The sequence below is a fragment of the Magnolia sinica genome, chromosome 14 (assembly GCF_029962835.1).
Source record: "Magnolia sinica isolate HGM2019 chromosome 14, MsV1, whole genome shotgun sequence".
NCBI classification, from domain to species: domain Eukaryota; kingdom Viridiplantae; phylum Streptophyta; class Magnoliopsida; order Magnoliales; family Magnoliaceae; genus Magnolia; species Magnolia sinica.
Genome location: NC_080586.1, coordinates 2,543,075 through 2,567,075, shown reverse-complemented (window position 1 = coordinate 2,567,075; position 24,001 = coordinate 2,543,075). Strand labels below are relative to the sequence as shown.

At 41.0% G+C, this 24,001-nt stretch overlaps 1 protein-coding gene across 1 annotated transcript; it reads right to left on the bottom strand.

The window, feature by feature from the left end:
• Positions 1–879: 879 nt before the first annotated feature.
• On the bottom strand, positions 880–20,620 carry LOC131224822 (CBL-interacting serine/threonine-protein kinase 1). The gene is made up of 14 exons (XM_058220227.1): positions 20,394–20,620; positions 7,564–7,965; positions 7,314–7,376; positions 4,256–4,327; positions 4,033–4,140; positions 3,841–3,921; positions 3,677–3,730; positions 3,191–3,316; positions 2,390–2,605; positions 2,190–2,294; positions 1,890–2,006; positions 1,553–1,615; positions 1,372–1,446; positions 880–1,169 (listed from the first exon to the last, which is right to left on the bottom strand). The coding sequence occupies exons 2-14, from the start codon at positions 7,741–7,743 to the stop codon at positions 1,101–1,103; spliced, it is 1,329 nt and encodes a 442-aa protein (XP_058076210.1). The 5' UTR covers positions 7,744–7,965; positions 20,394–20,620; the 3' UTR covers positions 880–1,100.
• Positions 20,621–24,001: the final 3,381 nt, after the last annotated feature.

Below are 24,001 nucleotides of genomic sequence, written 5' to 3'. Positions count from 1 at the left end.
ATTTTAGGTTAAATCATGCAGAGGTTGCTAAAACCACCCGGCGCTGAGTTAGTACAAACCAAAAAAGACTTACTTTTTGCAATCACATCTTTATTACTTTCTTAGGGATATCCATATCATGGGTATATGTTATATATCTATGCCAACCATCTGTTTTATATGCTCATTTTAGGACATGGTCGACAGATCCAAATCTCAGGTGGACCACACAATAAAGATTGAATTCTCAAGTTAAAAACTCCCCCAGGCCACAAAAGTTTTGGATCGGATGCTATTTGTGTTTTCCGTTCATCCAGGTCTGTGTGACTTTATCAACGGGTTGGATGGCAAATAAACATAGTGGGCCCTTACATTGAGGTGGCTCCACGGTCAGGGCTTCAACCCTCCACCTAATTCGAGATCGTAGCCACATTGGGATGATGACTCCTACAGTTAGTTGCACATGGGGACCATTGTGGTGTTTATGTAACATCCAATCCATTCATTTGAAGAGCCTCACCAGGATAAAGCCTAACCCTGGTGCTGATATTCCATCCAATCCATTCATCTGACCTACCCCATTGGGATGAAGGGACACCCAAAAATCATGCTACTAAAAAAACTCAGGTGGCCCACACCATGTGAATTCAGAGGTTTTAGACATGATTTTACACTGTTCCCTGTGGTGTGGCCCAACAGAGTATTGCGCCGGATGGATTTTTTTGATCAAGACCAACACACCTGATGGATGGGGTGGCACACAAACTGATATTCCCCCCACATGAGCAATGCCTCATCTACATATCATCCCTAAATAGGTGGGTCAAACATCTAAGCCATGCATAAGGTGGTCCCATTGTAAAGATCATAATACACAAAGATAAGGAGGACACCATTCACAGAGCCAAATGCACAACTATTGAAATTGTATTCCTCCATAATAGAATAATGCATCCATGTCCTATAATACATTCTCTAAACGTTGCGTTGGATTGCTATATATCTACCACAACCTGGCCTTGTCCTTTAAAAAAATGTAATAAAATAAAAAATACAAAGATTACACCTTGCAGATGGATATTTCTCCACCGGGCGATATCTTGTATGCTTGGTCCCAGCCATCACGCTTCCGTTGTTAAAAGCTGTTGGCTTTGGCACACTCCCAGATCATTCGATAACTTTGTACACAACTGCATTCCCCAATAAACTCACATTAGATTATTAGGGATTTTCGAATGCTAATCAAGTTCAAAACATCAAATCTCAAATGTATTAAAGAACAAAATTGCCAATGCTGATCTAGTAACATCATCAATGGCTGATATTTGCTTGTAACCATTGACGGTTGGGTTGTTTTAATTTTATACAATCACTGAAAAGATTGAGATTTACCTGTCTATACAATGAAGAATCTCCATATGATTTTCTTAATTCAACAACATACAAAGATGGGCTTAGCTCAAACACCTGACAGAATTAAGGTAGATTAGTGGTGAGATGCTTCCTAATCAGTACGAACACTTTCATAGTAAATAGAGATTGAGTGCCGATTTGACGTTTAAAAGATATTTACCTCTGCGGCAACTGAAAGGCTACCAGGGCTCTTTACATCCTTACGCTCCTGCGTCACCTTGAGCTGGGGAAAGAAACCAGAAAAGCCTATGAAAAAATAAACAGACTATTCATCTCCACATGTTTTTATCTTTCAGATTGATCCAGCATGAAATCACATAAATTTGGAGATTTTCAGGGTCATCTGATCTTATAAGATTTTATTTTTTTTTCAAGTCAGTGTGGAAAATGTCTTGAACCATATTGGTGTGGGTGTTGCACACTGGCCTAGTAATTTCAATTTCTTAAGCACTAGGGAGTATGAAGTTGTAAACGAATTGAGAATTTGCAATGCTGACCTTGCCATTTCGTTTTAGGACTCGGAATCCCATTCTGGTGACAATGTCTTCGATCTTCTCGAGCAAATCTTTCGGGGAATAATTTGATGTGAATCTGATCTTCCTCTCAGAGACATCCTGAAATTTCTCAAAGTTAGTAGTAAGCCAGCATTTATTATTACTAAATGAGAGATTGCGCTAGTGCGAAATGCTCCACATTGAATTCAATGTAAATCTGATCTTCATCTCAGAGATTGGGATGATTTTGATTTACTGTTTGGTACTAACAAGAAATAAAGATGTAGGCAGATTAAAGGTCACCTCTTTCTCGAAGAATCCAGAAAGGTCGAGGGATGAAGACATCCCAATGAGCTGAAAGGCATTGATGAGGGTGGGTGAATTCGGTTCTTTATCTGTCTCAGTTGGCTACATCAGAGAAACAGGTAAGTTTCCAGATACAAGTGCTGTAACCCATAGTTGAAAGAGATTAGCACCAACAACAAGGTTAATCAATTTCCTACCTCTTGAATCGAGAATGCCTCATCATCAATGCGGGTGTCTTCTTCGTCATCATCAGGATTTGCAGGAATGTAGCCTTGCTTGAACCACTCATTCTCTTTAATTTCAGCTATAGTAATCCTTGTTTTTGGATTGGGATCGAGAATCCTCCAAATCATGTTTCGAGCATCAGCAGAGATTGGGGGTGAAGTGGGAATACGGGGACGTCCCTTGTTGATCTAAAACAGTCAAAGAGAATTATAATTAAAAGCAAAAAAAAGAAAGAAATAGAAAACACAAGCAGGTAATCAGACACTCAAATGCTACAAAAAAGAAAAAGAAAAACACGCAAGTTCATTTTCCATGATTTGGGATTTCATTAGAAAAAAACTAAATGGGTCATAGACACTGGAACTGAAGAATCTTTTTTTTTTTTTTTTGTTTTTTTTTGAGTGAAGACCCTCCTATGTTGATTTTTTCTACTGCAAAGTAGTCGATCCTCCAAACTCATCTGGTTCAAATTGCAATGATTATGGAATTCCTTTGATTAGGAGATAATGGCTACGAATGTCAGAGCTAGTGTAGAACATATCATAAAGCCTTCGCTTGTTGCAGAGTCCTCAGCAAGCACCAGGTGGGGTGGGCCAGTGAAACTAGTTAGGAAGTTTGCTAAGTAGGGTCTGACTAGGAAACTAGCGACTGGTTTTGGAGTTTCAGTGAAAGTGAAATTATCAGAGATTTAAGTTAGACTATGGTGTTAGTTTTTAGTTAGACTGGTTTTCTTTAGAGGTTCTGCTAGACCTTCTCACAAAGAACAATAATACCTTCTGGTAAAGGACAACCATGTTGTTGTCATCGAATGGGAGGGAACCCGTAAGAGCAACGTACAATATAACACCGCATGACCAGAGATCCGCTGTGGCACCGTCGTACCCTCTGTTGGCAATTACCTACAGACATGGTCAAGAGAATGCAGATCAGAAACTCGTTGCAATGAAAACCCAAATCCCTAATGCTGCATTTGGATGCGCTACTGAATTGAATTGCACTAAAGAGAAATCATATTGAAGCATTAAACTTCAAATTGCAATTTTGTTACTTTGGACTTGAAAGGAATTATAATTCCACTCTTAAGGTATGCATTTGGATGAGCTACTGAATCGAATTGCACTAACTAGTTCAATAAAGGGGGCATGGCGATTTCCTCTTTACAGAACTAAATATTCATTATTCAGTTTCATATCCAAACACTTTTTTAGTGCCTAAACATGTAAAGTACGACTACAGAAATTGAAGTTCTTAACACCCACCTCAGGGGCAACATAATTAGGACTCCCACAGGTTGTATGCAGTAACCCATCAACCTGAAATTTTGGATATCATTAACAAAGAGCATGTAACTGAAGAACTTGGCTGTATAAAGCATGAATTATCAACCATTCTATGGATGGAATGTTTTAGAGATGTAGCGTACCCTAAAATGTTGAGGTAAAGCACTCAGGCCAAAATCAGATATCTTTATGTTTCCTTTTGCATCGACCAGAACATTCTCTGGCTGCAGGAAAAAAAATAAAATCATACAGATTTCAGTGACAATAAGAAAACAGTACAGTTAAGGGAATTGGTATTCTACATCCGCCCCTCCCTCTCCCTCATGTGTGTGTACCTTCAAATCCCTGTGAAAGACACCTTTATTGTGGCAATAGCTCACAGCGTCAATCAACTGCTGGAAGACCTTTCGACCTTCGTCCTCAGGCAGCCATCGCCTTTGTGCCTATATTTAGAATAAACAAGTTACGGAATTAAATAATGAGATCCATTTAATGTCAAAAACAGAATTTTAGCTTCACAATATTCAAAAGTTTGAAGAAGAATCAAAAGCTCCTTACAATTCTGTCGAATAATTCACCACCAGTAACATATTCGAGGATCATATAAATCTTGGTTTTGCTTGCTATCACCTGCAACAAACTCAGCATTAGCAAAACCAACAATCAGACAATATAAGATGGCTCAGTAATAAGAGAGGACCCAAGTAAATAATAATAATAATCCCAAACAATGTTTCAGTGATCTGGTTTCAACATTGAGCCCCAGTGCTGATGGACCATGGTGCAAAAATTGTGGATGATTGTTGCATCGAATTGCTCAACTGTGGAGAGACAGTTAAAACAGAACAGGCTGACTTTATTTTGAGAAATGATTCAGGAAAGCATTCTCTACTCAAACACTTGGAAAACTGTATTAGTCATTCCCAGCAATCATAGTTTTCTGCTGAATATCAATTTGGCTAGCAATTTTTGTTTTTTACCATCCAATTGAAGGCTCCTTGCTGGATGTGTATCATCTAAATTGGTTTGGTTTATGAAATCCAGGCCATCCCGAGTAGCACACATTAGATGTCTACAAGGTTCAGTAGAGAGAGTCTATCCAAATCATTTCCCACTTATTGGATGTGATTCTGATTGTACGGCCAGTAAAAATTTTGTATTGTGAACCTCATGATCCATTGTAAAAAGTGAAAAGACATTGCAATCTGATGCAGTAAGAAGTGAAAAGATATTTCCGCTTGACCGAGCTCTCTCTATCTTTTCACTTCTTACTGCATCAGATTGCAATGTCTTTTCACTTTTTACAATGGATCATGAGGTTCACAATACAAAATTTGAATGACATGCTGCTGTTAAAGATAGAACTCATTAAGTATTCGAATGAACAACTTTCGAACATGCTTTGTTTTGTGTGGGCCCTATCTCCAATCAAATCCTACAACGCTAGGGCGGAGGGAGGCCCAGGGTCAGTATCCAATAATGGAGCTCGGTCCGAGGGTGAGTATCCAATCCTCATCCTAAGTTTGACAGCCTGGGCCACAAGGGTCCAATATGAAAGCACCTTCACATGGTCGTAGGCCCTGACAAAAATGATTGGTCCGAAACGGTAGTGCCATGTCATGTAACGGGGGACAAGCGTACGCGTGTACATGTGGCAGACATTCACGTCAATCAAAGAGCAATCATAGTTCATATTGCCTGAAGGTCACCAGCATGGATTGCCTCGTGGGCCCAACATCTAGAGATGGTCAGATAATCGAATCCGCCCATCCTCTGTTTGGGCTCTGTTTTAAACAGCATGTAATCCAATTCCCGACCATTGCTTGGGCCGTTGAATTTGAACCACTGAAGAATCTCTTTCCAAAATGGTCCATTCACTTTTCTCACAGTAGTTCTGGCCCATCTAGGTTAGCACCATAAATTAGACGGCTGGGATCATCAGTCCAATGGCACATCAACATGCTGCTGATCCTTGTGCAGTGACACAAGCAAAAGAAATACGTGTGCCAACATGGCACACGAATGGGATAGAAAAAGGTGGACTCGGGAAAAAAAAAAAAAAAAAACAGACCATATTCCACTCATGAGGCAACCAGCCCTTGCACACAAAAAAACAAAAAGTGGTTGAGAAAACTGCATTCAATCATACATGGGTGGCCCACGTGATGATCGGACTGGCCTGATTTTTCACCAGATAATCTTCACCGTCAGTTTCATATTAGCGACATTCGTCCACTTGGCCGGGGTTTCATCCTCTGCTACAGCCTAAAGCTGGGTTTGGCATGTATGAGTATAGAATGAAAGTAGGGGGTGTAAATATCATTTCCCACTTGGGAATTGGATATAAACTTCTCTAAATATTAAAAGGATGGTATCTATCTATACCCGTTCAAATCGATAGCGGCAGGTGGGTTAACCCCAAGTTAGGACCGGCCCTGACAATGGGCCCACACTGATGTATGTGTTATATATCCACACCGTCCATCCGTTTTTCTAGCTTATTTTAGTAATTAGCCCGAAAAAATAGAAGATTAAAATCTTAGCTGGACCACACCACAGGAAATATTGGTGATTGAAAGCCCACCGTTAAAAACTTCGTAGGGCCCACCATAATGTTTATTTGCAATCAAACCTTTTGATAAGGTCACACAGAACTGGATGAAGGGAAACTGCAAATATCAACTTGATCCAAAACTTTTGTGGCCCACAAGCATCCAATCACCACTGTTTCCTGTGGTGCGGTCCACCTGAGATTTGGATCTACTTCAATTTTGGAACCATGCTCTAAAATGAGCTGTCAAAACGGATTGACGGCATGGATATACAACATCAAAGTGGGCCCCAATGTCACGGCCTGACCGATATCGGTGTTACCCCGACCTGACCGATAATAGCGAAAGAAAAAACCCTGTGAACCAACGAACAAGCACCGTTGCGATTTGTTTGGCAGGAAACCAGCGGATGGATTTCAAGGCTTCGGACGTAGTACGGTGCGCACCAAAGTATGGTGTACGGATGAAGCCTTAGAATGATCTGAACCGTTCATTTTCTCATTACATCCACATAGAAGCTATAATTATACGATCGTGCTTCGTTGATCATCCTGATATTTGAATCTTGGATTTGTTCACGTTGGCAGGTTTCTACTACGGTTGAATCCTTAGAATGATCTTAACCGTTCATGTTGTCGTTAGTACTGTATAGAAGCTATAGCCTTAGACATAAGTTCAACAAATGCTTTGGCTCATCTAGCATAGATTCCAGAATACGAACGGTTCAGATCATCATTTAAGATGCAATCTAGGACTGGAAACCTGCGACCGTATCATACTCCAATACGGTGGCGCATACCGTATCACACGATTCATTGAAAATCCTACCAAAATTCACGGAAAAGAAATAGGAGTCTTTTGTCATTGACTTCGACTATCACGCGTGCGAACATGACGTTAGTTTGCCACATCCCAGCCATTCATTTGTGGGTCCCATCAAAAAGTTCAAAATCGGGAAGGTTCACTTGTAAGTGGGCCAGCGTGGATGATCATGGCCCATCTGATGAGATGGCCAGAGAAAACAAGGAAACTCGAATTACACAAGAAAAGAATCAATACAATACCTCATATAATCTGACAACGTTCGGATGCTTCAACAGCTTCAATGTCCCGATCTCTCTCTTTATCTGAAATAGCCACCAACAGCTGCTTCTCAGATTTCTCAAAATTCCATTAATTTCAACAAAACCCATTAAATAAAGAAAACAGAATTTCAATTGTCATATTCTCAGAAAAGATTAGTAGAAAAAGAGTCATCAAAGTTGCCAAAATTACAAGAAACCCCAGAAGCGATTCCCTGTTTTTGAGCCTGACCTGATCGTCGATCTTGAGTTCGAGAATCCTCTTCTTCTCCAAGATCTTCACAGCAAAGCCCTGCCCTGACTCGATATCCCTAGCGAATTTCACCTTTCCGAAATTGCCCTCGCCGAGCGTCCGTCCTAACTCGTACTTTCCCAGTCGCATTCCCTCCTTCTTTCCCTCCTCACTCACCATGAAAGAAGAAGATCCCCCTCTCCTTTTCTTCTCCTTCTCTATAAGCTATATAAAATCAAATGGACCCAATCCAAATATGTAGCCTTCAATGAATAAAAACTGAGAGTATAGGGCCGTTGAATCGGTTACGATGAGATTGCGTGGCTGAGATCATGAAAGACCAGTTAATGCATCGGGCTTCTTCTTTCTTTCTTGTTTTTATGGTGGATGGATGGAGGTTTCCTACACGAAAAGCCGACAAGGTGAATTATTCAATTATTTCGATCGCAATACGATACGATAACGCAATATATATTATATTATATATGGTTATAACGGAAACGGATTGGCTACTCCCCCTGTCACCAGCTAATGGATGGTGTTCGGTGCTCTGTGGGCGCCACCATGATGTATGTGTTTCATCCATTCCGTCCATCTATTTTATAGATCATTTTATAGTACGAGACAAAAAATGAGTTATGCACCAATCTCAAGTGGACCACGTTATAGGAAACAGTGTTGAATGAATTTCAACCATTAAAAACTTTTTGGCGGCCATAAAAGTTTTGGATGAAGTTGATCTTTGTTTTTTCCCTTCATGACCTAATCAACAGACTGGATGTCAAATAAACAGTACAGTTGACCTTAGGAGAATTTTAATGGTGGATATCAAATCAATATTGTTTTCCTGTCGTGTGGTGCATTTGAGATTTATATTCCTATCATTTTTGGGATCTATACTCAAATGATCTTTAAAAATGGATGAAGCATGTACATCATAGTGTGGCCTACAGAGCACCGACTAGCAGATCCGTTCTCTGTTATAACAGAATAGATGTTTTAGACAGATACGGATTTCCTGCCAAAGCCGCAGGAAGTTTCTGCACTGGGAAACTAGGTGGGAACCACCGTAATGTTTGTGAGAAATCCAAACAGTATATCCGTTTTGTTAGCTCATTTTAGGACGTCCAAAAATGAGCCGGATCCAATACTAAAGCGGGCTAAAAATGTGAGGATTGAACGTACACGGCTTGTGAAGTTTTGAATCAGGCTAATATTTGTTTTTTCAGTTCATACCAGTAGGAATGATGTTATGAACGGTATGGATGGCATGTAAACATCACTGTCGACCCAGGGAGGTTTCAGCCGTAGGAATTTAGTGTGGCCCACTTGAGTCTAGGATCCTGCTCACTTTTGGTCTAAAGTCCTAAAATTAGCTCACAAAAGGGATGGACGGAGTGGATCTCTCACAAACATCACGGTGGGCTCCAACTTGATTTCCAGGGCAGGAATTCCCTTTGACCAGAAATCCGCGTCCGTTTTGGACGGTTTGGATGTTGGAATATCTTCAAACGCAAAAATACTCGGATACTTTCGAGTACGACGACTCGTTCACATGCGCAAGAATGTTTTACACGTTGCACACGTGTATAAATTACCTGCTGGTGATACCCCAGGTCACATGGTGGGTGGGATATGATTGGGCGGAAACGGATTGGCTACTCCCCCCTGACACCAGCCAATGGCTGGTGGTCGGTGCTCTGTGGGGCCCACCATGATGTATGTGGTTCATCTATGCCGTCCATATATTTTTACGGATCATTTTACAGTAAGAGACCAAAAATGAGGTATATCCCAATCTCAATTGGACCACATTACAGGAAACAGTGTTGAATGAGTGTTGACCATTAAAAACATTTTGGGGGCCATAAAAGTTTTGGATCAAGCTGATTTTTGTTTTTTCCCTTCATCTGGGCCTGTATGACCTAATTAACAGATTGGATGTCAAATAAACAGTACAATGGACCTTACGAGGATTTTAATGGTGGATATCCAATCACTATTGTTTTCATGTGGTGTGGTCCACCTGAGATTTATATACCTTTCATTTTTGGGATCACGCCTAAAATGATCTTTAAAAATGGATGAACGGAATGGATGAAACACATACATCATGGTACATCATAGTGGGGCCCACAGAGCACCAACCACAGCCCCGGGGCTGGTGTCAGGGGAGTAGCCAATCCGTTTGCTGATTGGGCAGAAATCGGATTGCGTACTGAGTTACTCAGTACGCTCTTATCGTACTGAGTAAAATCAGTTGGGTCCACTACGAATGCATGTGGTTTATCCATGCCGTCCATTCGTTTTTTCAGATCATTTTATGGGTTCAAACCAAAATTGATGCATATACAAACCACAAGTGGACCATACCACTGGAAAAAGTGGAAGTATTGATTTCAACCGTTGAAAACTTTCTAAGGCCCCCGATGATGTTTATTTGTCATCCAACCTGTTCATAATATCAGAAAGACATGGATGAAGGGAAAACATAAATATCATCTTGATCTAAAACTTCTGTTGTCCCCAAGAATATTTCAACGGCAGATGTTCAATTCACACTGTTTCCGGTGGTGTGGTCCATTTGAGGTTTGGATGTACTCCATTTTTGGGATAAAGATCTAAAATTATGTGTTAAAAGAGATGGACGGAGTGGATATAATGCATGAATGACACTGGGGCCCACGGAGTTTACTCAGTACGCTAACCGTACTGAGTTACTCAGTACGCAATCCGCTTCCGATTGGGCATGTGTTATTGGCAGAGCTGGGCCCAATCAAGGACGCACCGTCCAACCACTCTCATTTGAAAATGGATTGATTTGATTGGGCCCGTCCAGGATAAGAGCCTCGGTCGGCCGTGTACATCTTATCCGTGACAGCTTCATATATGGTACAATCGAACCCTCTCTTATTTCACGCCACGTGGAAGCATTTCATATGCGAATTAACCGATGAGTGGATAAGCACGAATAGAGACATGATGTGGCGGAATTTAATTCGATATATGTTTTTAGCAGAGACGGAGCCTATGCTATTCCCTATGAGGTTTGGGTACGAACCCGAGCGCTTGGATAGGCTGGGGTTTTGACTGGCCATCGTGATGTACGGATTTAAGTCACACAGTTCGTTCATTTTTCCTTGTGTCACCGTTGATAACTTTTTAAGGGTCACAGAAGCTTTGGATCAAGATGATATTTATCTTTTTCCTTTAATAGCAAATAAATATCACAATAAACCCTACGAAGATTTTAATGGTGAGCATCATTAGTACTATTGCTTCTTATGATGTGGTCCACTTCTGCCTAAGGATCTGTCTCATTTTAAGGCTAATCACTTCAAATATGGCAAAATGGATCGACGGTGTAGATAAAACCCATACATCTAGCCCTCACTCACACATAGAGTCGGGCATTGAGTTGAGTCGAACCAAGTTAGGTTTACTTGACTTGGTTCAATTTTGACATAGGCCTGACCTAAACTCAACCTAACTGGGTACCGAGTCCAGCATACCTGATCCGATCTGAGTCCAAGTCTAACCTAGACTAATAGGGACCAAGTCTGACCCAATCAAAAGTACCAAGTCGTGTCGAGTTAGCACAGAGTTGAATTGAGAGATGGGGGAGGGAAGGAGTGGAGAGGAGAGAGGAGGGTGGTGATGGTGGTGGGTGGCTGCCAGGCTTGGAAGAGGAGGGAATGAGGGAATGAAGAGGAGAGGAGAGAGAGAGAGAGGAGGAGAAGAGTGGCGATGGTGATGGGTAGCTGTCGAGCTTGGAAGAGGAGGATGAGAGAGAGTTTGGGATTGCATCGGGGTCGAGTGTGACGGTAGAGTTAGAAATACTTAGAAATTAAAATTTTTAAAAATTATATATATACTCAAATCCATGTTGAGTCGGGTTTCGAATTAAATCAAGTATGACCGGATCGAGTTTTGAATCAAGTTACACGGTAACTTAAACTCAACTCAGTTTGAATTCGGATTGGGTGAAGCCTATTCAGTTCGGACGGACTCACCCATTCAGTTTAGGCCGAGTCAGTCCGAACGAGTCCGACGATTCAAGTCAGGTGAGTCGAGTTGAGTTGTCCCGTGCCCAGTTCTATCCACACGTCCACGGCAACAATCCGTGTTGCTTTTAAACACGTTTTGCATAATCTTATCCAAGAAAATCCAACCAGGTCAAGGTCAAGTACAAGAGATTAATTATGATGCTGAGCTAGCCTCCAATCATCTGGGCCCACCAGACCTAAGACGAAAGTCGACAAAGCCCAAAAATCACTTGCATATGAAAAATCAACAGTAAGGATTCAATATTAAATACCCCTTAACCAGATGTTTTGATCATCCAATTAAATCCCCGTTTACAGTGGGCCCCACTATTTAGACCGTTTGGATTAGGTATGCCTGTGGCACTTATACAGCGGGTACACGCATGACTATGGCTCGTCATCTTCTGCAGGCGAAGATAATTAACCCCCATACCAGAGTGCATCCGTAAAAAGAGTACGAAAACAGGTGTACCTGTCATGCACGACTGAATGATAGGTAACCCATTTTTGTAATTTTACTGATACCTTGATACCAAAAAGTAGAGAAGGCAGAGCACGTATCAAACAGATAGGGTGGATCAGAAGCAAAAGCCCGGTTTTGCTTTTGGCGTTGACCGTTATTTCCCCTCTCATTATGTAATGACTATATGGTTGGTGGGACCCACACCGTACACGTGGCCACGCACCATGGTTGGATCAAATCATCAGGTGGGCCAATCATAAAATGGTGCGCTCTGGGCTGCTGTGGGGCCGATATCAACTACGCATCTGATCCACCCGGTCCATCATGCTCACCGTAGAAGCCAAACGTCAGGCCGGTCCAAAGCTTAAGGCAGGCCACAATGCATGGAAGAATGTAAGACCGTACCTGAGGCCTCCAAAATTTATGTAGTGTGGCCCACCTGGGTTTTGGCATCGCCTAATTTTTGTTATCCCTTCGTCTTATTGGGGCATGTCTGATGAATGGATCAGATGGTATCTACACAAAATGGTCAGCCCCACAACCCACATCCGTGGTGGCAGGACTTTGTGGGGCCCCACCGTTATGTATGTATTTTATCTACACCGTCCTTCCATTTTTCTAGCCTATTTGAGGCCACCAGCCCAAAATTGAAGGATATCTAAAGCTCACACGGACCACACCACAAGAAGTATTAGGAATAACAACATCCACGGTTGAAACCTTCCACATGAGATTTGTATCTGATTCGTTTTTGGGCTCATGCCCTAAAATGAGGGAGCAAAAATGATGGACGGTATAAACATACTAACGTACTTCAAGTGCGCCCCACAGTAAGGACCGCATAGTGTTTGGTGAGGCCAGGGCCGGATCTAATCTACTCCGGCATTGATGGGAACGGATTGGCTACTCCCCCTGCCACCAGCCAATGGCTGGTGGTCGGTGCTCTGTGGGCCCCACCATGATGTATGTGTTTCATCCATGACGTCCATCTATTTTTATAGATCATTTTATGGTATGAGACCAAAAATGAGATATATACCAATCTCAAGTGGACCACATTACAAGAAACAGTGTTGAATGAACGCAGACCATTAAAAACTTTTTGGGGGGCCATAAAAGTTTTCGATCAAGCTGATCTTTGTTTTTTCCCTTCATCTGGGTCTGTATGACCTAATCAACAGATTGGATGTCAAATAAACAGTACAGTAGGCCTTAGGAGGATTTTAATGGTAGATATCCAATCACTATTGTTTTCCTGTGGTGTGGTCCACCTGAGATTTATATCGAGATATAGCTTTAAAATGATCTTTAAAAATGGATGAACGGAATGGATGAAACATATACATCATGGTGGGGCCCACAGAGTGGCTGGTGGCAGTGGGAGTAGCCAATCCGTTTTCGGCATCGATGGTCATATAATATGCCAGCGCGTCAAATAAGTCTTCAATTTTATAACGTTGATAGAACCAGTCAATTGAAATTCAACCTATAAGAAAGTTCGAAAAAGCTATATTGTTTTATAAAAGCTTGGGAAGTAGTGTACTACGACTTCTCTTTTGCTTCCATGGCTAAGGCAAAGGAAGGTTCATTCAGGCCGCTAGAATGAAGAAGGAAAGGATTTTTAATAGGCTGGGAATATTATGATATGATAGAGACATCTACGTCTTGCTGTGGAGACAATGGATCTAGATCATTCATCTCATTAGTACGGATGGGCGAAGGTTGAGAATCAACGCCAGCTGGGCCGGTAATGGACGGTCATGATCTATCAGTCTCCCCTGCTACATGTACACAAATGGGGCTGGATGTGAATTGCGTCCATCAGGGTGCTGGATGCACCAGTCTAATGTCAATGAAAAGCGTCGGCCCCACAATAAAACGGATAAAATTGTTAACGTGGGCAATCTCTAATTTTCATTGTGGGTCCCACACCTATACACGCCTACCTAATCTTTTCACATGGTGGCTATTTGTAGCCTACAAAAGCTTTTAATTGTCATTCATCACTTATTTCAGTGGTGTGGTCCACCTGAGATTTAGATATGCTTAAGTTTAGGATAACGTACTTAAATGAGCTGAAAAAACATATGGGCGGCAAAGATACGAAACACATTCATGAAGTGGGCTCCACACGGCTAAGCTGAACAACTAATCTGATGGGAAGCTCAAGTGGGCCACACCACAGGCAACATAGGGGTAACAACTTTTCACCATTGAAACCTTAGTAATGCTCAAAGTGATATGAAAACACAAATATCAGCTTGATTCAAAACTAACATGACCCCAAAAAGTTTTCAACCGTAGGCATTCAATTGCCGCTGTTTCTTGTGGTGTGATCTGCTTGAACTTTAGATCCATTTCAATTTTAGGATGATCTCTAAAATCAACGGCCAGAACGGAAGAAAGGCATGGGTAAAACACAGTAGGCTCCACGTAGTCCTAACACCACATAGTCACGTCGTGGTGAGTCTGATGACCCCGCGTCCGTAATTGACGGAGGACAGATATAAAAATCAACCGAAAGTAGGATGAGAGAAAGCGACGACGGAAGGAAGATAAGGAATCACGTAATTATTTGAGTGGCGACAAATGCGTCAACGACGACAATTTTTTTTATACTCTCGCGGAGCATGATGATTCATATGCACAAACTTAAACTTGTGCACGTACTATATATATGTATAAAAACTCAGATCAAACCGTAGAAATAGTGGGACCTGCTATAAATAAGTCATTACACCAAAGATAGCTAATATTATTTTAGTGGGCCCATCTAAATGGAGTAGTTGATGTATGTTATATATGCTACCTGTACAATTTTGTAGTGCAGGTATATGATATATCAGTGAACATCAGAGTCTTTACCTCCAATAATGGAGGTGGATTGCGTGGTGATCCTGCCACCATGGACCTCTATGGTAACCCAACCTGATAGGATTTGATTGGGCCATGTTACTATCCCCGATGGCCGCATTAAAACATTTTAAGCTTATCACTGACAACCCATTATCCAATTAAATCCTGTCATATTAATTATCATGCATCTATCATTGATGGAAATTGCCTAGTGATCCTCCCTCCACACATCCTTGTAAGATTCAAGGGATGCATGTGTAGATGAAATCTATATAGAGAAAGCATGTTTAAAAGTTGTTCAGACTTTATTTCAGAGTTGCAGCCATCTTAAATAAGATACAGATTAGTTGCGACTCAGATTGAGCCAGGTGAGTGTGACCTTAATCTCAAGGACCACCTTGATGTATGCACTCTATATTCACACAGTCCTACCAATTTTTTGAAGGCATGGTTGGAAAACTTAAAGCAGATGCAAATCTTTAAACAATAGCGGTGGTCATTGGACACCGACCATCAAAAAATTCTGTTTAACAGCTGCCTAAATAAATAAAAACATAAATAGCAGCTTCATACAAACTTTTGTGACCCCAATGTTGTGGCCTACCTCAGATTTGTATCTGATTCATTGTTTGTTTACGGAATTCCGATTCCTCTACTTGAAACAAACAGAAAATTCCCGTTTTCCTGCGTCATAATTGGTCCACCTGATCACTGACATTATCAGCATTGCTGTAATAAATGCAATGTGTATGATGTGGGCCAATCAGATTGCAAGATCCGGATTCCTTTTTGCAGTGCTCTAAAATATGGGTTGCAACTAATCCCCGTGCACTCTCCGACAGAAATCGGATTGCGTGCCGAGCTACTCAGAAGTACCCCTTTTATAGTACTGAGTACCGAATAATAATCCGTGCCGAGCTACTCAGAAGTACCCCTTTTATAGTACTGAGTACCGAGTTATTCAGTAGTACACCTTTTATAGTATTGAGTAAACTCTTTTGGGCCTACTGTGAATGTATGTAATTTATCCACGTTGTCCCTACGTTTTATGGCTCATTTTAGGAGTTAATCTCAAAATCAAAGTATATCCAAAGCTCAAGTGGACCATACTATAGGAAAAGGTGGGAATAATGATTTCCACCCAAAGTAAAGTTTATTTCTCATCCAACTTATGAATTTAGTAAGATCACGAGGACATGGATAAAGGGAAAACACAAATACCAACTTGATCCAAAAGTTCTGTGGTGTGGTCCACTTGAGCTTTGGATATGCTTCATTTTAGACTAAGTCTTAAATTAATTTGTTAAGATGGATGAACAGAGCAGATAAAATACATAAATCACATTGTACTCCACATAGGGATGTACACGAACAGAGCTAACTCAGTTAGCTTGCTCTACTGGACTTGAAAAAGCTCGATTCGACTTGGTTCAAAGTTTGAGTTCGAGCTGATTTTTTGTGCTCGAAAATGAGTTCGAGCCGAGTTCGAGCTGGCCCCAGCTCCACTCGACTCAGATCAAACCCAGCTCGAATTGAACTTGGATCGAACTAGTTCGGTGACTCGGTTACTTTGATATTGATGTTGCTCACTAAGTGTTTGATGAAATGACTCAAAAAAGTGTGGCTGGTGGCAAGGAAGGTATATATATGAAACCAACACTCTTTTTTTCTTGATTTTTATGTTGCTTAGAAGGTGTTTGATAAAATACTTGTAAAACCATTGCTGCTATCTCAAATACAGTGAGATTTTCAAGGTGCAGTCCAGGTGTTTGTGAAAATACCTCAATGACGAACTTGGCTCGATCTTGGCTCGATCTCGGCCTGAGCTAGCCCGAGCTGGCCAGTCATGCTCAAGGACTGAGCCGAGCTGAGTTCGAGCTGAAGTCAGATAGTGGCCGAGCCAAGTCGAGCTGAGGCCAGTTCGACTTGATGTACACCCTAACTCCACATAGTTTACTCAGTACAGCGTATTTACTCAACATTACTCTCAAATAAAGTCTAAACAACTTTCAAACATGCTTTTAATAATATATATAGATTTCTTCTACACATGCCTCATTTAAATATGATAATGATGTCTAGAGGGAGGATCACTATGCAATCTCCGTCAATAATAATAAATGCATGATAACTAACAAGACAGGATTTAATTGGATGATGGGTTGTCACTGATAAGCTCAGTACTTGACCTCACAACTTTTAAAATGTTTTATTGGGCCATATGTTATAGTAACATGGCCCAATCAAATCCTGTCAGGTTGGCTCCTACAATTGTAAAGCTGGGCTGAACTCTGCAGACGGCAACTGCATTTTACAGCCGCTCCAACATATCAAGGTGGCACACTTGGGTAAGATCCTAGGCATTCATAAGAGGCATATGAAAAGTCATACTAGCCAGGCATCTAGAAGAAACTAGGCATATCCGACGCAAATACCTTCACGAGCAGTGACTCAAGGTTAGTCAGGTGATGTGGGACAGAAGGCTGGCCGTTAATTGCTATCCACTTGGAATACGCTGACGTGGTTAGCAGCAAGGTGCGGACGGAATCCTCTACTACTAGGACTGTCAACGTCCGCTACTGGGGCTGGCTATCAACTGGATTTTGAACTGTTTGGCCTGGCTCGACTGACTGGTCCTATTCAAACGCTAGGTGCATTGACAGACCTACCTGTTTTAATCAACCTTTAAAACATCTGAGTTCTTTGGGGCCACAATGTAGTATATTTGAAATCCACTCCATCCATCCAATGCACTCCTTAATGCTACGCCCTGAGGCCGAAAATCAGCCAGATCTAAAAATCAGGTAGACCACACCACAGTGAAAATAGAGATGGGACACGAACCATGGCTTCGTGTGTGTGGTCACCATGGCAAATATCCTTCATCAAATCCGTTTATCAGGTGCGACCCACTAGGAAAACCGCACCCTTTTAAGAACTGGTCGAATGTCGCGAATTTCCAGCTTACATGATGTTGCTGTGTTCGGAAGCCATGTGGAGCCCACAGAGATGCAATTGAGAAATCTACTCAGTCCATCAGTTTCTCAAGTTCAAAATAGGTGACGAATTCAAAATCAGGAAGATCCAAGACTCAAGTGGGCCACATGATAGGAAACAGTGAGAATAGGAACATCCACCGTTGAAACCTTTGTGAAGCTGACCATGAATTTTATATGCCATCCAATCCGTTCATAAGATTATTATCACTGTGATAAACTGTAGGCACAGATAACATGCTGGTCTAAAATTTCTTGGCAGCCACAAAGTTTCCAATGGTGCATTTTCAACCGCCGCTGCTTCGTTTGGCGTGGTCCATTTGAGTTTTGGATCTTCGTGATTTTTCGACTCCTTTACTATTGTGATCTTGAGAAACTGTTGTGCAGACTGGATTTCTCAAAGCCATCTCTGCAGAGGCAATTCGCGAACGTGCCGTCCTGACCAAACGTTGAGAGGTGTAACCCGCAACGTACATTAATAGTGGGTGGTTTAAATGGAACAAATGCAAAACGGCTTGGCTGTGACTACTAAAACGGTGGTGACTTACCGTCCTCGCACATGGCACGGATCCACAACTATCCAGACCATCGAAATTGCGACTCCCATTGTGGATGGTACATAAATCTAAAATTTCGCTGAAAAGCCAATCGTAATCGTCCATTTACTGGCTATAAAATGCATGGTTATAATAATATAGTGACCGGTCCACATACAAAGTAAGAAATCAGATGGTTAATATTATCTTTTCAGTGGAAGCTATGCTCCACCCAGTTCGATCAGCGATTTGGACGGCCTGGATTGCCATAAAACATTGCCATGTGTATGGTTAAAGAGTCCCCACCATTTCTTACATTGTGGGAAACTAACACATAAATATTCGTGTCGACGGCTTATCTATTATTCTCCACACAAATTTCAAGCTACTCGCGCGAGTAGAGTAAGATATGCATGTTTCCGGGACGTGGGCCGTTCATGTATCCACCGACCCTGATCCTGAACGGCCGAGATCCTCGCAGACTCTGCAGTATTTTTTCTAGTCACCAATACAAGCAACCTATCCGTAATATACGGGCATCCAGTGGGAATGACCTTGTTTGGATGGCATATAAACATAAAGGTGGAGCCAGGAAGGTTTCAACGGTAGGAATTTCTTTCCCGAGATTTCCATCTCGTGTGGCCCACTTGAGTTCTGGATCTGCTCCATTTTTTGTCGCATGCCATATTATGAGCTCAAACAACCGATGGACACGATGGATTTCTCACAAACATCACGGTGGGCCTCACCTAGCATCCAACGACTTACTAAGAAGACTCGGAATTCGGTAGTGACTCTTCCAGTGTTCAGGTGGGTACTGGTCGGGCTCCACCATTTACAAACTTCTTACGGTTAATAGCAGGCATTCAATCACCACTGTTTCTTGTGCTGTGGTCCACCCGAGATTTAGATGTGCCTTATTTTTTGTTCTTGTGTTGTGGTCCACCTAAGATTTAGATATGCAGTATTTTTTTGTTCTTGTGTTGTGGTCCACCTGAGATTTAGATCTGCCTTCTTTTTGGGTTCACGGTCGTAAAATGGATGGACGGATAAAACACATACATCATGGTGGGCCCACAGCACGGACTGGTGCTGAAACGTCGGTACAAAGAGGGATCACATCCAAGTATGAGTCACTATTGAAGTAGCATAAGGCCAACCATACAGGCCCACAGGATGAACGGTTCAGATTCATTCTGAAACCCAAGTAGGTGGGCCCATCACCCGAAGAAAGGACTACTAACCACCGTGGTTAAAAGAAGATAACTATCCTACGTGTGTCAGTAATTAATAAATTTTAATGCCGAAATTTTGGACCGTAACTGACAGGACACTTCATAAATCTGCAATTGCGATGCACAGACAAATAGTACGTGTCAGAGATCCGGACCGTTCATCAGGTAGTGTTACTGTGCGCACACCGTAGACAGAAAATTAGTAATATTGGCCGGCTGATCAGGCGGTTATGCTTGTAAGAGAGAAATGGACCGTTGATGAAAAAAGTCCAGTGGTCCAAATTCAACGTACACGGGTGGCTCGCTTGATGAGTCTACCACCCTGATTTCTGGCACGTGTGGCCTTTACAGTGCACACTACTTGATGAACGGCCCCGATTAGCCACATGTGTGCCATCAGACACTGCATGGTTGCTGTGATTCGCGGCCCACATTCTACCAGAACCACGAAAATCGTTCTCTATTTTAAAAACGAAACGACGGAAAACTCGATATTTGCGAAAAATCACGCAAAAATTACGGAAAATCAACGATCTGATTCTATTCGTTCGTCATACCGAAAAATTCCGTAAAAAAGAAAAAGAAACTAATGCCAATTTCACATTTTCCGTACTAAATTCCGCGAAAATAAGATTCTAAAATAAAAATAACGGATTCTCTCGATGGAGAAAGAACGAGAATCGAAAGGATGCGCTTACCTCTGAATTTTCCGGCGAAGAAGCAAGACGTGACCGGGAAATGCCAAGGAGCGCCTCGAAACCGCAAGCCGGAGATCCCGCCGGGAAACCAGATTAGTGAGAATCTGGTTTTAGGTAGAATGAAAACCGCCGAACTTCTGCAGTGGCGCGGGAAAGGAAAACCGCTTTTTTTTTTTTTACCGAAGCGGGTTCGGGGGGGATTGATTTTTCTTCTTTCTACAAACGGAAATATTAGAACTGGCGAAGTCCGCAACCGCGATTCGCGTTTTATTGCCACCTGCCAGCGTACGGATACCTGGCGTTTTGAACTATGTTCCGCCGTAGGATACTATCTCATGCACATGTACTAATTCAGTATCCACGTGGCACGAAATAAGCTATATCTAAACCGTTCAATTATTTAACACGGCATAGATGCATCTAAAACATGATAATAAATGCGAATTACGATTTGAAAATCATCAAATTTCCGTACGTAAGCAGTTAAAAATGAAATGTAACTAACGTTTTGCATGAATCACAGATCTAACAAATTTTATTAATTAAATGGTTGGGATTGAACTATATATGACGGTTTCATCATTTCGGCCTTTGGAAATCACACACTTGCATGATGCGTGTACAAAAAAAAACTGTGCGTGTGTAATATGCTCCATGTTTTCGAGGAGTATGGTACAAATACTCAGCGTCATGGCAACGGGGCGGGGGAAACGGATTGCCTACTCCCCCTGCCACCAGCCCCGTGGCTGGTGGTCGGTGCTCTGTGGGCCCCACCATGATGTATGTGTTCATTCCGTTCATCCATTTTTACAGATCATTTTAGGTTTGATTCGAAAATTAGAGGGATATAAATCTCAGGTGGACCACACCACAAGAAAACAATATTTATTGCATATCCACCGTTAAAATCATCCTAAGGCCCACTGTACTGTTTATTTGACATCCAATCTGTTGATTATGTCATAAAGGCCCAGATGAATGGAAAAAATAGATTAGGTTGATCCAAAACATTTATGGCCCCCAAAAGGTTTTTAATGGTCGACACTCATTCAACACTGTTTCATGTAATGTGATCCATTTGAAATTGGGATATATCTCAAATTTTTTTCACATACCATAAAATGATCTGGAAAAATAGACGGACGGCATGGATGAAACACATACATCATGGTGGAGCCCACATAGCACCGACCACCAGCCAAGGGGGAGTAGCCAATCCGTTTCCCGGGGGGAGAGCCCCGCCAAACTCCCACCACGTATCATGATTTCATTCGTTGCTAAACCGGTGTTATCTGGAGTCCGGATCCTCTGTTATCAGGTTAACAGAGAAATCCTGATACCCTAATTCTCATTGGTCCACGTCACTACTCCCTAAAAAAATAAAAATAATAAAAAACAGCATCGGACGCCAAACCATTAGGGTAACAGGAATTTTCTGTTGACCTGATAGTAGGGGATCCCGACTCTGTTATCTGTCGCTCTTTTGCCAGCGCGTGTGGACGCGGATTGCCTGTGTCTACGGCCACAAGAAGTTTCTGTGGTTGAAAGCTATTTGGGGCCCTCAGAGATGGAAGCTATAAATCCAATCCGTCCATCAGTGTTTCAACACCATAATATAACGGGATTATAAAAATCAGATGATGAAAGAACTCATGTGGGAAACACCAAACGAAATAATGGAAACGGAAATGTCCACTGTTAAAACCTTCCCGGAACCTGTTGTTTATGTAGCATCCAAACCGTTCAAATGATTACTACGACTCATATAAAATGTTTGAATAAATATCATACTAACAAAAAACTTCTGTGGCCCTTACAAAGTTTTCAATGGTGGACGTTTAATCCTCGGCTATTTCATGTTGTACGGAACAAGAGTTTTTGGATCTATTTGATTTTTTGATTTCTGCACTATTGTCGTCTTTTGAAACTGATGGACGGAGTTGATTTATCACGTAAGTATCCGTGGCCCCTACATAGCTTCCGACCACATGCGCAAGTATAGTGTTTGGTGCAACCTATGTTTCGATATTCTATGCCATTTGGTAAGGAAACGGATTGACTACTCCCCCTGCCACTAGTCCGGTAGCTGGTCCTCTGTAGGCCCCACCATGATATATTTGTTTCATCCATGCCGTTCATCCATTTTTACATATCATTTTATGTCTTGATACAAACAATTAGATGTATATAAATCTCAGGTGGATCACACGACAGGAAAACAATATTGATTGGATATCACCATTAAAATCCTCCTCAGGCCCATGTACTGTTTATTTGATATCCAATCTGTGTATTAGATCATACAGACCGGAAAAAACAAAGATCAGCTTGATCATACAGGCCCCATGTTTATGTTTTTTTGTTAGGTTATTTTGAAAATAAAATAGATATTTAGTTTTAAATTTAAATATTATTTTAAGACTCGACGCTTCCATAAAGTCCTGAAAATGCATGTGTGAATAACAATGACATAAAGACAAGAATAAAAGTTAGAAAATGTCAATAAAATTTTAGACCCTCAAAAGTAAATCACAATTAATTTTTAGTTTGGAAAAATGGATAACATTATTTCTAAAGCTCATTGTACCTATTATGACATTCAGATAAGAAAAATCATATATCAAAATAAAAGTTTGACCCTTAAAAGAATAAAAAACATTCATTTCAAATCCCGGAGAATATCGATATATGCAACCTGTAACTTTCCTTTAAACTAAAATTTGCCCTCTAATTACTTGATAAATTAGGGAACAATGAAAATTAGCTTCAAGCGCTGTGAAATTTTGAGGCCTACACTCTACCTTACAAAAATAATGAAATTGATTATATAGGAGAAATTGTGAATCTAAATAAGGACCAATGAATACGTGACGTATAAAGTTAATAAAATATTATACTCATATGCAATAACACCAATGAGGTGGGATGGATGAACAAGTTTAAATTACATGAAATGCTTCATCAGTTGGTAGTCAAACTTTAGATTTTATTTCATGACATGAATGTCAACGTGTAAAGTGCAATGTGGGTGTTTATGACTCCATGCATTAAAATAGATTTTAATACCTATCATGAAGCAAGATATTTGACATTGCAGTATTACATTTCTCTAAATAAAAAATAAAGAAGATACATGTTAAAGTTCTTTAAAAGGAATGAGATTTAGAATCATCAACTATTTGTAAACTCCAGTTGTTAAATGCATCATGTCTCTAAGAAGCTTTTGGTTAATGGGAGTATTAGCATAATAGTTGTTTATGCATTTCAATTAATTAAGATTTATTAATGATTTAAGATTTATTTTTCTTTGATTATTGGTCATTAAATAAATTTGTTATACAAGCATAAGATAAACTGAACAATTAGGTTTAACAATTATTGAGGCATAAGATATCTCTAAGTAGAGATGATAAGACTGCTTGGAAGTCCACTTGCAGGCGACACCTGCCATGAAAATTTTATATCAAGTGGTGCCTATGATATCGGAATTTATGTCGTTGGGGATGTTGATATTTTTTTTCATGCTCGGTCCCACCTTGATATATATGAAGTGATGATTGTTAGTCTTATATCAGTAGTTTCAACAGATATGATTATACAAGGTACTG